At 50.7% G+C, this 16,919-nt stretch overlaps 1 protein-coding gene across 1 annotated transcript in view; it reads right to left on the reverse strand.

Moving 5' to 3' along the window:
• Window positions 1-16,158, reverse strand: part of Zc3h3 (zinc finger CCCH-type containing 3) — an 86,432-nt gene extending 70,274 nt beyond the window's left edge. Inside the window, exons 1-3 of the mRNA XM_021184025.2 lie at window positions 16,068-16,158; window positions 13,538-14,843; window positions 11,791-11,987 (exon numbers count right to left, since the gene is read on the reverse strand). Coding sequence (XP_021039684.1) covers window positions 11,791-11,987; window positions 13,538-14,843; window positions 16,068-16,113 — 1,549 coding nt within the window. The 5' untranslated portion in view covers window positions 16,114-16,158. The remainder of the gene's footprint in view (window positions 1-11,790; window positions 11,988-13,537; window positions 14,844-16,067) is intronic.
• Between the last annotated feature and the right edge of the window lie 761 nt (window positions 16,159-16,919).

Here is a 16,919-nt window from a genome sequence, read left to right on the forward strand (position 1 = left end):
TACTACATGGGTTCTTTCTATTTTAATGGCTATTTTTTTTATCTACATCTCAAATGTTATCCCTTTCCCAGTTTGCCACCCGCCCCAGAAACCCCCATCCCATCCCCCCTCCCCTGCTTCTGTGAGGGTGTTCCCCCACCCACCCACAACTAAGAGGGTTCCTATTGCTCACTCTCCTCCTTCAGGCATAGACTGTGCTTGCTGGTTTGATATAAACTTGACACAAGCTAGAGTCATTTGAGTAGCAGGAACCTCGGTTGAAAACCTGCCCCACCAGAGTGGTCCAGGGACAAGGCTGCAGGACATTTTCTTGACTGGCAATTGGTGTGGGAGATCCAGCTCACTGTGTGTGGGTGGTGCCACCTTTGGTGCCATGAGAAAGCAAGCTGAGCAAGCCATGAGGAAGAGACCAGTAAGCAGCATGCCTCCAGGCCTCTGCTTCAGTTCCCTCCTCCAGGTTCCTACCTTGAAGTCTTGTGCTAATTTCCTTTAACGATTTCTTGCATGTGGAAGTCTAAGCAAAATAAGCCCTTCCCTCTTGAAGTTGCTTTAGGTCATGGTGTTTCACTGTAGCAACAGAAAGCCAGACTAAGATAGACTCGGCTCAGCTAAACCAGACCATCAAGCACAGTGAACTCTGGGCACAGGGAGGTGCTACCCAGGAAGAGCTGGCAGCTCACAAGAAATCCTTGGACCTTAATGAACCTATACTCCAATTCTTCCTGGGGCTTATAGAGCTATAGTACGGTTAGAACTGCCCAACAATGAGTGCCTCCCTGGTCAGGACAATCATCCAGTGGCCTAGAAGACTGACTGTAGGTCTTGTCATACAACTGAAAGAAGACACCATCCATCTTCAAATCTTTCATACACACTGCCTGCTCTCAATAAAATGATCAAACATGTGAGCAAGTCAGATTTGGCTCAAAACTAAGAAAAGAGCCCTCCCCCCACCACATACACATACACACACACACACACACACGACAGACAGCAAGAAGGCCAGACATCTTAATAATGAATGGTCTTTAAAATACAGTGGCAGGTGAATGCTGAGCTCAGTGCAATAGAGCATGCAAAACACCTGTGAGGCCCTGGGTTCAGTCTGCAGCACACAGGGGTTAAAGTTCAGACTTGGACTTGAAAAAATGACTGATGGAAAGCCAGGTGAGCTGTACATACCTTTGATCCCAGCACTCAGTACTCAGGAGGCAGGAGCCAGGTAGAACTCTTTCTCTGAGTTTCAGGCCAGTCAGAATAACATTCTTTTCAAATGCAATTTATACAAGTTGAGCTACAAATTTGCAGAAACACCCAATGGCCTGAAATCCAATTGCACACACAAACTGAAGTAAAAGAACCATTAGTTAAAATAACTTCAAAATCCCCACATCTGCAAATTAAAAAGTACCTTTTATAACCCACAGATCAAAGGAAGAAGAGTCACATAAAAACTATAAAGTATCTGGAAGAAAACAAAAATAATTAACTTACAGAAAACAGCTAAAGCCAGCCAGCAAGATGGCTTAGCATATAAAAGCTCTTGCCACCAAGCCGGATGACCTGAGTTCAATCCCCAGGGCCCACATGGTGGAAGGCATCCTCTGACCTCCGCATGCATGGTATGGCACATGGACACACACACACACACATACACACACACCCCAAATATATGAAATGTAGCTTTTTTGAAAAGCGACACCTGGAGTGAAATTCTAACAGACTGCACACTGAGCTATCTGTAAAGCCTGGGCCTATGCACTGCCTCCTCAGACCCTCACACTGATGGGTCTCTGTGTAGTTGGGGTCCTACCAGGAGCCCCTCCCTGTCTGGTCTCCTTGCTTGCTCACTTTGAAGCACTATAACCCCAACCAATCCTCACTCTCCTGGCAGATCAGGGTCCCTGATGTGGGAGTCAGGGTGAGCTGACAGCCCTTGCCTTCAGGCACTCATCAACCATGCCCAGCAGCCCTGATGCCTAGATCAAATTATGGGTATAGGAGACCATCCCAAACTAAACCAGATGAACTCCACCCAGGCATGTGTTTCCCTTAAAAATTAGGAATGCCCAGGCATGAAGGAAAGGGCTAACGAATGGTTTTAGAGGTTTTTTAGGGAGCAATCTGTTTGAGCAAAGCATATTCTTAGGGACCCTAGACACAGCTGTCAGTCCTAAGGCCCAGGCCTCCTTGCCCAGCCAGCTGGCTGCTCATGTCAAGCTCAGACACACCCTGGCTAAATTTCATTGTTGGGCTCCAGCACAGGTGTCAAATAGGGTCTCTGGGCATCCCTCAAGCAGCAATGGCAGCCTGATCTCTAGCCCCATGCAGCCAAACCTGCTCCTTTCCACAAGGCCAGCCCATGGAGGGAGATGGGCTCCCCACTCAGCTATCTGGCCCAGAACCCTCAGCAGGCATTTCCTATCCCCCACAGCCCTACTTGTCCTCCTCAGCCAGCCCTGGCTGGGGTGCTGCCCTGGAGCTCCCAGTGGAATTCTGCAGGAATAACACCCTTTCTCTATTTAGTGTCCTTGACCAGAGGGACCAGGTCAGGTCCTTTCACTGAGTGGAGGCAAACCATGAAGGCTCCCTGGCCAGAGGCCAAGAGGAAGCCCTGCCCATCCTAGAACATTGTGTCCCAGCTACCCAGCTGCTTCCATGCCCAGCTGTCCTAAGCAGAAAGAAATTCCTCCTGGAGTGCTCTCCAGCCCAACATGAGCACACCCCTCTGAGGCAGGCAGCTTCCAGCATCAGTCCATGGGTTCATGTCCCTGAGCACCAAGCAGTGTTGCTGCCCCTGGCTCTTCCCTTCAGAGGGAAGGTTCTCCCCACCTATGGACGAGGAGACCTGAGAAGAGCCCTTGAGCAGCCTAAGTCATGAGCGGGTAACCCAAACCAGGTTCTCTGGCACACTGTGCCATCACCGTTCTCCATCATGTGAAACATCTTGACTTGGAGATTCAGAGGGTTATCTGAATCCATACATCATGGTCTGCCAAATCCATGCGAGACACCTAGGTTCTAGCCCCAAATGCCATAAGAAGTAATACTGGGCAGGGACCTACAGTAGACACAGTACACAGACAAAGCAGCACTTACAGGAACAAGCTGGGTGGAGCTCATCAAGTGCCTCTCCCAACCAGAGGGGTGTGTTCTGGGCTCACAGCGTACTGTGACCTGCCCCATTACAGTGAGATCGAGTACATTCCTAACTAAGACCACCAGCCACCCGAGGACTAGCCAACAAAAAGAGGCTTTTGGAAAGCCCACTTGGAATGCCCAGCACAGGAGAGCCATACACTAAGGCTAGCTCATGGGCTATGTCCTGGCCCCTGACTCTTTCCCACACTCATAACACAGGTTTGGATATGGGCTCCTTTCCTGGCCCACCTAAAACCCTGTCACTATGTCCTGATTCCTGCAAGCCACCACAAACTGGTTCTAACTCCACATAAGGGGTGTTTGCCTACAGCTGGCACCCACCCACTGCCAGGTACAAAACAAGAGTGAGTATACTAAACTGTATACACATGCTGCTGTAGGCCTTGCTGACTGTGCTTGAGGACAGACCAGGCCATGGGGATAGCGTCTAGGACAGTTCTTATGTCATGTTCTCTGAGAAAACTCCTGGGCACTCAGTAATGTAACCTCAAGGGAGTCACCGGCTTCTGTGGGCCCTGACAGCCCAGCAAGAGGCAGCTGGACAAAACTTAACTCTGCAACCCAAAACCTAGTATGAAACTAATCTCTTGAGACCCTTAAGCCATGCTCAGTGGCCAAGGTGCAATATTTGGTTAAAAGTCAGTCAGGACATAGAGAAGACAGGCAATTCTTTGAGCAGGAGGAAAATGACAAAAAAAGACTAGTCTCACTTCCACTTACAGAGGAGCTAGCCAAACTGTCCTAAGCCAGAGGGGAGGCCTGCTGCCTTAAAGATACCAGCTCCAGTCACCCTGAAACCACCACCCTCCCCAAGTCAGGAGTCAGAAGGGGCAAGCTCACCAGGAGTAGCACACACATGTGTGTTCATGCCAATTCTTGTGGAATAATTAATTAGCATGGTTGCAACAAACGTAAAATTGGAGGCCTCCAGCGTGCCTGATAATTTATGCAAGATCCAAGGATCGCTGCGGATGCCTTTCGCAGAGCCTAATTCAGCATTTTCTTTTTTCCCTTATGGAAGCAGGACTCCAGATTTAACTATTCTCATGCCCTTTAACAGTGTTTGCCGCAGCCATAGTAAAACCCAATAGTCCGGTTGCAGACCGGTGAGCAACAACGGATCGCAGACCCAAGGCACTGGGCAGGGCTTCCCAGGAGGTGGCTGCAGCAGCCACCACACAGCACAGAGCAACACCACACAGGTCTGAAACACCCGATCTGCACAGAGACCCTGAGGCCACTCAACTCTAATTTTACAGACATATATCTAAAATAAAATAAAAAGCAAAAACCACACAGACAGCAGTGCAAAGAACACAGAAGACCCAAACTTCCTCAGCAAGACAATGGCACCAAGCAGCATAGAGAGGGAGGATGTGTACTTTATGGTATAACATCTCAGGCAAATTCTAGAACTCGAATACTAGATGTGCTCCCAGCGCCCACCATTAAAGGGTGTCTATCAAGCCTGGCCTCTTACCCAGATCCCTGGCCCTGAGCCCTTCCCCACCAGGTACAACAAGCCACCCTGTGTCCCCCAACAAGTACCTGAGGCTCCAACGCACTTCCAAAGCCCTTGCCATAGCATCTGCTGCCTCAGCTACATTTATGACCAGAGAGGACGCAGCATGCATCCTTGCTGCCTAACTTGGGGTCCTGACTGAAGCTCTCTGCTTCCCTGTCCTGAGCTGCATTGGAGAAGGCAGCCAGCCAAGACCACCAAGAGCTACTGCCCAAGCTTAGGTCAGGTAAGGAAGGATGCTGTCACAATCAAACTGCCACTCCTAACATTGTGCTACCAGTCTCTGCTCTCTGGCTCAACTCCGTTGGAAGTCAGCTCCCCAGAGGCCACAAGGGCCAAGCAGAGGACTGGGCACCTGAGAGACTGCAGATCACACCGCTGCTGTACAGCCAGCCTGTGAGCATTCTCATCTGCCAACCCTCCTGCTCCCAGACTTCCCCAACTGCCCTTAGTGACACAAGTGGTGAGACAATGCCATCCCATAGCCAGCCGGTGTTATAGGATGGTCACAAACCCTTCTAGCGTGCCACTACTGGCTCCCACCCACCAGGAACACTTGGTTCAGGGCAGGAATAATATCCCAACAGGCAGGCCTGTTATTTCTCCTCGCAGGTCAGTCCCTTTCAGACTCTCATCCTCAGATGCTGAATGCAATGATGCTCCAAGAGTCCTGGGCCTTAGAAAGACCTGAGATCTCCCCAGTGGGCAGTGCTGCTCTCAATGGGCAACCAAACACACCATGATGAACGCCTTTCTGCCCATACTGACCAAGCTTTACCCAGTTTAAGTCAGATGGAACAGGTATCCCCTGACCAGCAGGGCTTGCTCACCCAATAAAAGCTTTGGGTTGAAGCCAGGAATTGGCTTGTAACACATGTGGTGACAAAATTACAGAGAACAATCTTCACTCAGAATAGTCTGCAGAAGGGAACCCTGATCCAAACACTGCTTCTGCAATGGAATAAGCTTCCTTCCTCTGGCTCTGCACCAAGAGACTCACATCCATGTGACAAGAGTAGGACAGAGTGCTCATACAGGACCTTTCTAGTGAGGCAGGACAGACAATTAACACAGAAATCCACATACTGCAGAAATGAAGCAGGAAGCGGGAATGCCATGGTGATTTTTTTTTTTTTTTTGAGTTTTTTCGAGACAGGGTTTCTCTGTATAGCTCTGTCTGTCCTGGAACTCACTTTGTAGACCAGGCTGGCCTCGAACTCAGAAATCTGCCTGCCTCTGACTCCCGAGTGCTGGGATTAAAGACGTGCGCCACCACACCCGGCCATGGTGATCTTAAAGCAGATAGGCTTGTAAGGCTGACCACGGACGGGCACTAAGCAGTTGCCTGAATGAAGGCAGAGGGCCCGAGATATCTGAAGGAAGAGGACCACACTGCAAAATAAAAAGTGTGGAGGTATGGCTGGCTAGAGTGGGTGGGTCCTACTCACAGAAAAGAATTGTCTGGCTGGGCAAAGCCTTCAAAGGCAGGGCTCTTTGAGGGAGCCAAGTCTAGTGTCTGGCCAGAATAGGTGGGACTTAGCTGAGAGGGGTAGGATCCGGCCCATGAATGAACAAGTCCTGGCCAAGAAGGAGTGAGGCTTTCAAAAAGGGGCAGGCTTTTAAATGACAAAACCTAGGCAGAGAGAAGGCAGACTTAATCAGAGGCAAGATCCCCACAGTACTTTGTGGCATAGAGGAGAAGTGAAAGTCAGGATGGTGGCTCACGCCTATAATCCCAGCACTGGGAGGCAGAAGCAGGAGGTTCGAGAACGTTCTTACTACATATTTAGCCTAGGCTGCACACATGGCCTAGGCTTTAAACATTCACAGGATGAAGTAAGGAGGGTAACTAGTCCCAGCTACCCAGGAAGCTGAAGCAGATTGCAGTTCAAGGCCTCTCTGGGTTACGGTGTGAGTCCAAGGCCACGCTGAAAACTTAGTAACACTCTGTCCAAAAATAAAAGGTAAGCAAGAGAACTGAAAACAGAGCTCAGAGGGAGAGCATGTGCTTGGGAATGTTCAAGGCCCAGGATGCGCAATGAGTGGACAAACTGAGTGTGAAGCTGTGAGTATAGGAGGAATGTGGATAGGTTTCCTCGCATGCCCAAAACCACCTGGCAAGCAGCCCTCCCACAACAGCTAAAACCAAACAACAACAAACATGATTCTGAAATGACCCATATAGGCCAAAAAAGCCTGCGTGGGAACTCTGCCAGAGCAGGGGATGCAAGGGGTCAAAGAACGAAGCTGACGGACAGGACCTAGAAGCACACAAAATCAGGCCAGCAGGCTTGAAAGCACTTGTCTATATAGCCAGGAGGGACAATGGAGAAGCTGTCCTACCACAGTATGAAGGCAGGCCTCACCCAGACACCAAGAAGGACTGGCCAGAGCTCTGGGGAGGCTGCCTTCAGGATGGCTAGAAGCTGGGGGTAGGGTCAGCTCTCAGAGAATACTGAACATCTGAGGGGTTCCCAGCCTCCAACTGGTACCAGTCCTAGGCTGGGGATGGCAAAAGAGCTACCCAGTTTGTAGCAGGATGAGTGAGGCTAACAGAGCTTATACTGGGAAGACGCCCTGAGCACTTCCTTAAAAACCACCAACTGTGGGAATGAGCACCCACCCATACCAGCAGATGCTCACCATAGGCAGGACAAAAGGACCTTCACTGAGTGAGCCAAGGCCAGACAAGCGGCCAAGGCTTGTCACTTACAATCACTTATGCCAGTGATCCAAAATAAGTGGTTACCCAGTTTCTTACCTACGAGCACTGACAGTGTAATAAGCATATACCACAGAGCCATCACAGTGAACTGCCAAAAGCCAAAGAACTCTGTACTGAAGGTAGGTAACTCTCCCCAGGAGACTCATGTGAAAGCCTAGGAGGCTGGGAGGCCTCGGTTTGTATGAAATCACAGTGAAAATTCACCTAGTCCTTATTACCCAGCCCCCAGCAAGCCCTAACCCAGAACTGACCAAATTAATCCTTTACCTAAGAAGGCTCAATTTCCAGGGCAAGGCCAAGGTTTGTTGAAAAGATTTTTAAATTTTATTTTATTGTTTATTTATTTTTTATATAATTCATTCATTTTATTTACTTTTGGTTTTGGAGACAGGGTTTCTCTGTGTAGCCCTGGCTGTCCTGGAACTGACTCTGTAGAAGAGACTGACCTTAAACTCAGAGATCTACCCACCTGCCTGCCTCTGCCTCTAGAGTGCTAGCACTAAAGGCATGTACCACTACACCCTGCCAATTCATTTTATTTTTAAGTTTGTGTGTCTGTGTGTGTGTGTGTGTGTGTGTGGTGCCCACATGCACTTGAGTATGGGTGTCCATGGAAACTGGGGTTATCAAGACTTCCCTAGAACAGGAGTTACAGGCAGTTGTGAGCCACCTGAGTTGGGTGCTGGGAATCAAACTCTAGAGCAGTATATCCTCTTAACTGCTAAGCCATTGTCCCAGCCTTGTTGCTAGAAACATTTTATTTTAAATGATCTCTGTATGTGTGTCCATATGTGCGTATGTGTACATGCATGTGCATATGCATGGAATCCAGAAGAGGGTGACAGATCCCCTGGAGACCAAGTTAAAGCAATTGTAAGTGCCGGGCGTGGTGGCGCACGCCTTTAATCCCAGCACTTGGGAGGCAGAGGCAGGCAGATTTCTGAGTTGGGAGGCCAGCCTGGTCTACAGAGTGAGTTCCAGGACAGCCAGGGCTACACAGAGAAACCCTGTCTCAAAAATCAAAAAAAAAAAAAAAAAAAGCAGTGTGAACTGACCTTGATCAAGTCCTGCAAAAGCAGTAATGTTTTTACCTAAGCCCCAAGACCAAACTTTTAACATAGTTATAGGAAGAAAAGGGCAGGCAATGGCTACATATCCACCATGGGCAGATAAAAGAGATGTGTCATCCTATCTAAACCTACCTCGGAGAGGTGATGACACACAGCCTCTCTTCCCACAAAGGCTTTCTTTACAGTGCACAGCTGAGGCTTCCAAGAGCCTGCTGGTTAGAAGCCCATGACTGACTGGTACTAAGCTGCTACCTAAGCTAGAGCAGCAGGTGCTCTATCAGATTAAACCACTCATGCACACAGCTCAGAGCCAAGCCACATACTAGGCCTAGGCCACGCCTTATGTGAGTAAGCCTGGGAGCTCCCTCCAAGCCTCCCAGGTCCCAGGTCCCCACAGCAACCAGGGGAAGAGCATCACATGATAACTACCAACTGCCACACCCCTAAAGCATCATCCGCCCAGACGCCTTTCTAACAGGTGTCCACTGAGGCAGACCAAGCAGGTCTCGGCAGCAGACGGAGCACACATGCCTCCTTGACCGCCTCGGGGCTCTCTTGGGAGCTCATCCCACCCCATAACCAAAGGCTGACCAGAAGAGAGACACTACATCAGACGGGAACCTTCCTGATACTCTCAGTCCCCAGGCCTGAGCAGCCCCATGGCTGCTGAACAATGCAGTTTTGAATTCAATTAAAGCGATTATCTGTTGTGCCAAATAAATTGTGTACAGCATATATCCTGCGGCACTTTACACCTCCAGGCTCATTATTCCCTAACTGTTTCCTCCTGTTTATGCGCTCTCAAATTAAATTGCTGATAATACGCGCCAAAATAAAAAATGAGCGCACCTTGTCCCAAGAAAATTGATTCTCCTTCTCCTGAACTGGCGATTGCCAGGTTTTATATACTCGGTTCCTGGTGATCATTAGTAATTCAATTTTCTTTTTATTAGCCCCCTTATCTGCTGAGCAATATAGTGGCAGCGCTGACCTCTTTCGCACGGGTAAATGTTTAAAATCTTTTCCCTGATTAATTTTGCCAGTTAAGAAAAAGAGGAGAAATGGCCCGGCTCTTAGCCATCACAATGAATAAAGCTTAATGTTGATTGTGATGGAATTTCTAATGCCAGGGAAATTGATTGAACGCGGCAATTACGCTGCAAGAGTAACTCGAGGGAGATGGGATCGCTTTCTTCTGGCCGTAGCCTTTTGGTTATTTAAAACAATCCAATTTGCAAGGATAATTATGTATTAGTGTTTTATCTGCCACTTGAAATGAACAGGGGAGTTTCGATACTGGCCCAGCATTAGCAGGTTATTGCTGCAAATTACTTGATATCTGCTTTCTTTCACATAAAGAGGAAATTAGGCAATCAATTACCAGAAAAAGGTGGATGGAGGGATAAGAGGGACAAGGGCGCCCTCTGCTGGCTGCTAGGCCACACAGTAGGGCTGAGTAGGGACCTGGAGGAGGGGCTGGCCAGGGTTAGCTAGGCTAACCCAATTCCTTGGCACACAAAGTCTAGATATCAGGGTACTGGCACCATGAAAAATCTGAAACTAGGGCTAAGTGTTTTCTTGGAGGGAAGCAGAAAGATTGGACTCTAAGCACTAGCTTAAGGGGCAACCCCTATCCACTGACCCCATGTACTGGGAGACGCTGAATCTAACAGCCACAGAAGCTTGCGGGGCTGCACCCACTTGAAGATAGAAAAGCTCCAATCAGCAATATGGCAAGACTCCAGCCCAGGGAATCAAACAGACTGGCCGGAGCTTTGAACATCATTCAGGCTGGGATACTTAGACAAGCAAGGAAAGAAGCAGATAGTAAGCCTTGCAAGGAGGAAAGCACAAGCTGGTCCCTAGAGCAAGCCAAATCCACCCAGGCTCCAACCCAGAGGAATTACCACTGTCACTCCCATCTCCTCCTGCCTCCTGTACACAGCCCACCATGTGATCTCTGCCTCTCTAGAGTAGCCGAGAGTAGTGGTCTCTGGAACCACTACCTGAGTAGCACAGGCTCAGCATCTCCTGTTTTCACAACTCACTTGCTACTTAGATGAGGATAACACAAGGCCTTGCATGCTAGCCATCCTGACTCACTGACTACTCCAGCCTGCTAGCCCAACCCTGTCACCTGATATTCCCGAGAGCAGCAACACAAGCTGTCTCCTGGCTCCCTCTTCTATCCTTCCCTGAAATCACAGAACCTATTCCCTCCCTTTGGCATAAAAGAGCTTCCCCCGTTACCTAGTGCCCTTTCCACTGGGGTAATCCCTTCTCTGACCCTGTATAGCACACAGCTCTATGATCTGCCTCCTGCTCTGTGATCCACAGTGCCTTCACCTGCACAGCTGAGCGAGCGCTATTTCCTCCCCTCACTCAAGTCTGCTCAGGAAGACCCCTAATGCCTGCCTAGTGTTGACACTCTCCCCGGAGCCCATAACTATACGCTTCTGCTTTCTTATTCACCACCCAAAGCCAACTGTCCAGGCTGTTGACAGGGCTCAGGCAGCCACTCGTCTCCACTAGAATGTGGCTCAGTGTCCCCAGGAACTAGCATGATTCTTGGCCCCAAGGTGCCCATCACATGCTTGGCGGGTCAGCAGGTGAATTGTGGATAGAGAGACTCCCCAGAGCCCTTCCTGCAACAGAAATACCAGGGCACAATGCAGTCATCACATCTGTCTATTACTAGAGGCTATCCATCCCTCCACCTGTAGTGGAGGCGTCACCAACAGTTTCAATAGCCCCCTAACACATCCAAGGCACCACAGGTAGACACACTGAACTCAGGACCCCTCACCCTTCAATCTTCCCTGGCCACCTGTGGGGCTTGGGGACACTGTAACAGCCACTACCAGCAGGAAACAATCTTTGCTGTTCCCAGTTGTCCCAGTCCATAGACTCTACCCCACAGACATAAGCAAGTGATGCTATTCTAGAGGATTCCAGTAAGGAGCCCACAGCCCTTCCTCACACTCTGCCATATTCTAGAGGATTCCAGTAAGGAGCCCACAGCCCTTCCTCACACTCTGCCATATTCTAGAGGATTCCAGTAAGGAGCCCACAGCCCTTCCTCACTCTGCCAGGCAACACTAGCACACGTTCCATCTTCTCCATCCAAAGCTGTAAGCCTCTTAACCCATCCTTCTCAACTGGCCAAGGGGAACCCAGCCATGTCCAAGCCATCCCTCTCTCTAGCCTTTCACTTGGGTCACATACCCCACCCTCCTAACACAGTTCCTAATCATCCCAGCAGAGTGCAGCCCAGCCTCAGCCAGTGCCTAGAGCTTTCCTCCTTGTCATACCTTCCTTGGTGCAGAGGTGGGTCCGGCTGGATGGCAGGCAGCAGAGCCGGTGCCTGTTGGCCTGCATTAGACCCTTGTGGGGAGTCTTCCTTACAACCGGGCTGCTCTTCCCCCGGAGGACCTGTCTCCGTCGCTGGGTAAGATGGGTTTTGCCGGTGGTGGCAGTTGTAGGGCTGTTCTTCTTGTCCCCAGGAATGCTATGAAGATAAAACACAAAAAAACTACCAACAGGCTCACTGACAAAGGCCCAAGCACCTTGGTCAACTGGAGACAGCACAGGTTGTAATGTCCTCCAAGTAGAGCAGAGCAGAGTGGATTCAGACCCTGTCCCTGTCCCTGCCCCGCCCCATGCCCCCTGCCCCTGACCACTGCCCCTGCCCCTGCCCCAGCCCCTCTCCAAGCCAGATGGACTTTTAGTACAGATTTGGTGATGGAGAAGGACCACATTCCTGAAGAAGAGCTGCCATCAGGCTTGCATGCCATCTCCCAAGCACATCTTCAAGGATGCTACAAAACTCCACCTCTGAGGGCTGCACAATAGAGGAGGGCACCGGTATGACAAGAAGAAATCTATTCTCTAGGCATGGTGAGCATAGCACCCAGGCTCAGATAACTACAGACAGCACAGAGCCAAAAGAAGTGAGCATACAGAGAGCCAAAGACCAAATTAAGACAGCAGGAAGAACCTCCTTAGGGGAATTTATGACAAGGACAGTAAATGTCTTTTGGAAGAACACTGTCTTATGGCATAGGCAGGCCTTCTGCCTGGTAAGCAAACAATACCTTTGCCATTGGTGGCTGATGTGAAGTTTCTGACCCCGTGACCATATACCCTGGGCTAGGATGCCATCTCAGAGTCTCCTGAAAGCACGCAAGGGTCAGGACCTCAGTGATATGTGCTCATAAGCCAGTAGCTTGGCCTGGTCACTTGGCCACCAGCAAAGAGCCAGCTGGGATGTAAATGCAATCTGTTTCCTCTGGAGCACTGGACACCCAACACCTCAGCCTACTCGGAAGATGGCAACAGAACACAAGGCAGGAAAAGCCTGGGACTGCCATGCTGCCGTCCCTTTCAGTCACCCCATGTGGCACAAATGGTACATCCTTCTGTCTGGACAGGGCCAGAGGGCCCCACAAAGCCTGACTTCCTAGAACCTAAAGCCCTCAAGTAAAAACAGAGCAGGAAAAGTCCAGGCATACCTGGAAGAGCCCAGCACCCTAGTCCACCACCCACAGCTCAGACATATAACCCACTGCTCCGGCCAGGACAGCCACTCGGCATTCACCTAATGCTATACACTGGACAGACCCACGTGCTGCTCCCAAGCACCTAACCTGGCAAGACACCATATGTTGTTGAACCCTGCCCACCTAGAAGGGAAACTACCAGAAATAACCTAGTTTCTCATCAAGAGAAGAAAGGATGGGTCTGTCGGCATTACCAGTGCCGGAGCTCTTGCCCTAGGCAAGCCCCTGAATCATCCGGTCTTTACCTGACACATCTCTATATGACAACAGTACTTCCAGCCTCACTCCATGAAGCATGACCCAAAATCACACTCAAAGCTCTCGGCTTAGGTCACCCATCAGTGGTGCTGAATAGACCCATCGGGGGCCTTTTTTTTTCCCCAACCTGGAAACCAGGAAAGCAGTGCAAGCTAAGGTCCAAATTCTCTAATGTAGGAACCAAAAGCGATTCATGAACCCCACCCCACCCACCTAGACCGAACACTGTAAGACAGCACACCTGGTATTGCCCCGCCTCCGGATAATCTTGGTCCGGCTCTTCACTTTGTAAGCTGAGAGCTGTGACTCTCCAAAGAGGGGCTTCAAGCTGCTGGGTCCCCCTGCTGGTCTGTCCCCTGACGCGGGCCTAGATGGGACTGGGGAGAGCTGAGAAGTATGGTCCTTGCTGCCAGCCTCAGACTGCCAACGGAAAGAGGAAGAGGAGGAAGCAGACGGGCTGGAAGCCTTCCACTTGTACTTGCTGGGAGAAAGGCCAGGCTTGGATGGTGTGGCCAGTTTCTCCGGCCTCGCCTCTGGGTCAACTTTAGGTTGTAGCTTCTCTGTCTTTCCAACTGTACCCAAAGCGGCCTTGTTCCCGCTCTCCAGAGTTGTTCTGGGACTGAGGGCTCTCCGAGCGATCCGTGGGCTCTTTTCTGAGGCAGCTACCCATTTGTAGTTGTTTTTCCGAAACTTGCTGGTTCGACAGGACACGAGCAGTGAGGCCTCCCTGACCTGCCTGGCTGTTGCTGGTCTGACTGAAGCCACCACTGGCCCCAAGGAAGCTGGCTGGTCTGAGTGGCCAGTGTTTGCTCTTTGGTCTATGAACTGTTCAGAATAGCTGGTAGAATGAGGGCCTACCTTCCGGCCCAGAGCCACAGCAGTGCGATGGGGCAGGACAGATGGGAAGTGTGCCCTAATGGCCACTTCATTTTCACTGACTGTCCGCCGATGCTCGGGAGAGCTGTCACTAACCCTGCCCACAGACTTCACTACCCGAGGCTTGCCAGGCTCCTTCTGGCAGACCAAGAGGGGGTCGTCCACACTGTAACCCACCTTGGTTCTTCCTGGCCTTGCAGGCTGCAGTTGTCCACCAGGGGCCTCAACCTCACTTCCTTGGGGTCTTTGGCCACTCCAAGAGGGGTCATCACAGCCTTCCAAGGACCCCCGCTGGACCCCTGAAGCATTGATGGTGCCTGACTTTGATGGTGGCTTGATCTTAATAACCATATTCTGATCTGGACTGAGCTGGACCTGTCTCTCCAGGACGTACTGCTGGGGGTCAGGATGCTGGCTATCCTCAGACCTGAGGGCTGTCTGAAAAGCAGGATCGCTGGCTGGGTCAGAAGATTCCACAGGCTGATTCACAAGGGAGTATTTCTTGCGCCACGAAGGGCCATGGTGTGAGGAGAAGCCCCTCCGACTCGGACGGGAGTAGCGGGCGCCAAAGGACCTGCCACCCGGGAACACGGGTGGCTGCCACCGAGTAGCTGATGAGTTGCCCAGAGCGGGGCCATTGCCGTGGAGTGTTTTATAGTCATCAATTAGACCTGAGAAGGCAGAATCACATGTCAGTTACCTAGGAGATGTGAATAAAAACAGCACCAATCAAGACTACTACCCCTACCCTAATACTCCAGACCTGTTCGCCTTGCTGACTTGAGAGCAGTCCTAAGTGACTGGAAACCATGAAAAGTTCAGTCCAAATCTCTAAGCTTGTCAATTCTGTGAGCACTTCTCCATCACTATTAGTATTTTGGCCTGCTTATCCTGAAGATGGCAGCTTTTGTGGTATGACTGCTTCTACTCACTGGCCTACGAGATCTACAATGTTCTAAGAGCAAGTGTCACTCCCTATACAAAAAAAAAAAACCAGTCAGGGACCAGAAACCTGTGGTGCCTGGGTAAGAACGACAAGTCTTCCACTGAGGCCCTGTAGTTTATAGCCACTCACGGGGGGAAAATGCAGAACTGCACCATAGTGCATAACTGTCTTCTCAGAACTGACGCCTCTCTAACCCAGTACGTGACAGACAGAAATAAAAAAACAAAACAAAACACAATGATGACCCAACAGCTAACATCATCTCCTACAGAAAAACACCTGATACCACCACCACAAGGATTTTTCCAATGAAGTGACTCATGGAGCTCTGGAAGAAGAGCGAAGGAACGCCAGCAGGCTCGCTGGATCCCCAATAACCAAACAACTACACACACACACACACAGGGCCTGCCTCAACCCTCGAATCCTGCCAGACACCTCCAGTCGGGTGTTGGGGAAACCCACGAAGTAGTCCCAAATAGGAAGGCCACTTGGACTCTCCTTAGGACATGCTTTTGTGGGGAAATTTTTGGAAACGATATGAACGCTTATAAAGACCAACTTGGGTCTAAACATTTGAAGCTGAAGCTGGTGCCTGGGTAGTCAGCCCTGAGTACGAGGGGGCTGTGCCTGAATCGAGCCAAAGGCACTCAACGGCAGCGGAAGAGAAACGCTTCCGAGCCAGCCGAACCTGGAGGTCGGCTACCGCGACCACTCGCGGGTAAGACCACCGTGCTGTCGTCTCCTGACAGCCCCTCGGAGGCCCTGCCCGCTCCCTCGCCCCGAAGCCTGGCGGGTCTGTCACCCGCGGGCCGCACCCGACTCGGCCACTCCGATGCCCACCCATGACGACCATTGGTAGACCGCAACCGACAGCACTCGCTTCGGAGAGGGTCTACGGAGATCACAAGAAACAAGGGAACACACGGACGGACCGCGGCCCGCTCACCCTGCAGGAGGCGTATCTGCCGCCGCAGCTGCTCCTTTTCCTCCATCTCTGGAGTCCGCGACGCCTAGCCAGACCCCCTCGACGTCATCGCCGCGCGACTGGTCCGGGCGGGCGGGGAGGAGAGAACGCCGAACTTCACTATGCGTGGACACCGGGTTGGAAGGCGCCGTCACCCCGGCAACCCTGGGAGGACGCATGCGTAGAACGAGAAAATCCGTCATCTTGAAGCGCCCGGAAGTGGCCCGCAATCTGGTTTCTGCACCAATTCCTGCGCATCATTTCCACCGCTGGGGGTTCCGTGGAAGACTTGGAGGAGATGGGTTGGTAACAGTTTCCCCTAGACCCAGGAATTCCTTTTATCAATTTATTTGTTTGAAACAGGATGCCATTATGTATTCCTGGCTGGAGAGAAACATAACTGGGGAACTCGCTATGTAGACTAGGCTGGCCTCGAACTTACGGAAGTTCGCTTACCTCAGCCTCCGGACCTGGAATCTAAGGGATGCCATTTTAACACCTTTGCTGCCGCAGCACGAGAACAGCGGAAAGGAATCGGAGGCTTCCCCCCCCCCCCGGATGATTACAGATGTTAAGAAAATTCTTGAGGGCATTTAGTAGGAAAGGCTGCAACCTCTAGAAAATACTGAAAAAACTCACGGTAGTTACCACGTGATCAGACAATCCCACGTCTGGGTGTATAACCAACGAGTAGAAAACACCGATCCTAACATTTGTATGTCATTGTTTATAATAGCCAATCCGAATGACTGTTTACATGGAAATGGGATATTATCCAGTGATTTGTTTTGTTAAAGACAGAATCTCGCTATGTACCTCTGGCTGTCCTGGAAT

Source organism: Mus caroli, chromosome 15, assembly GCF_900094665.2.
Source record: "Mus caroli chromosome 15, CAROLI_EIJ_v1.1, whole genome shotgun sequence".
Lineage (NCBI taxonomy): Eukaryota > Metazoa > Chordata > Mammalia > Rodentia > Muridae > Mus > Mus caroli.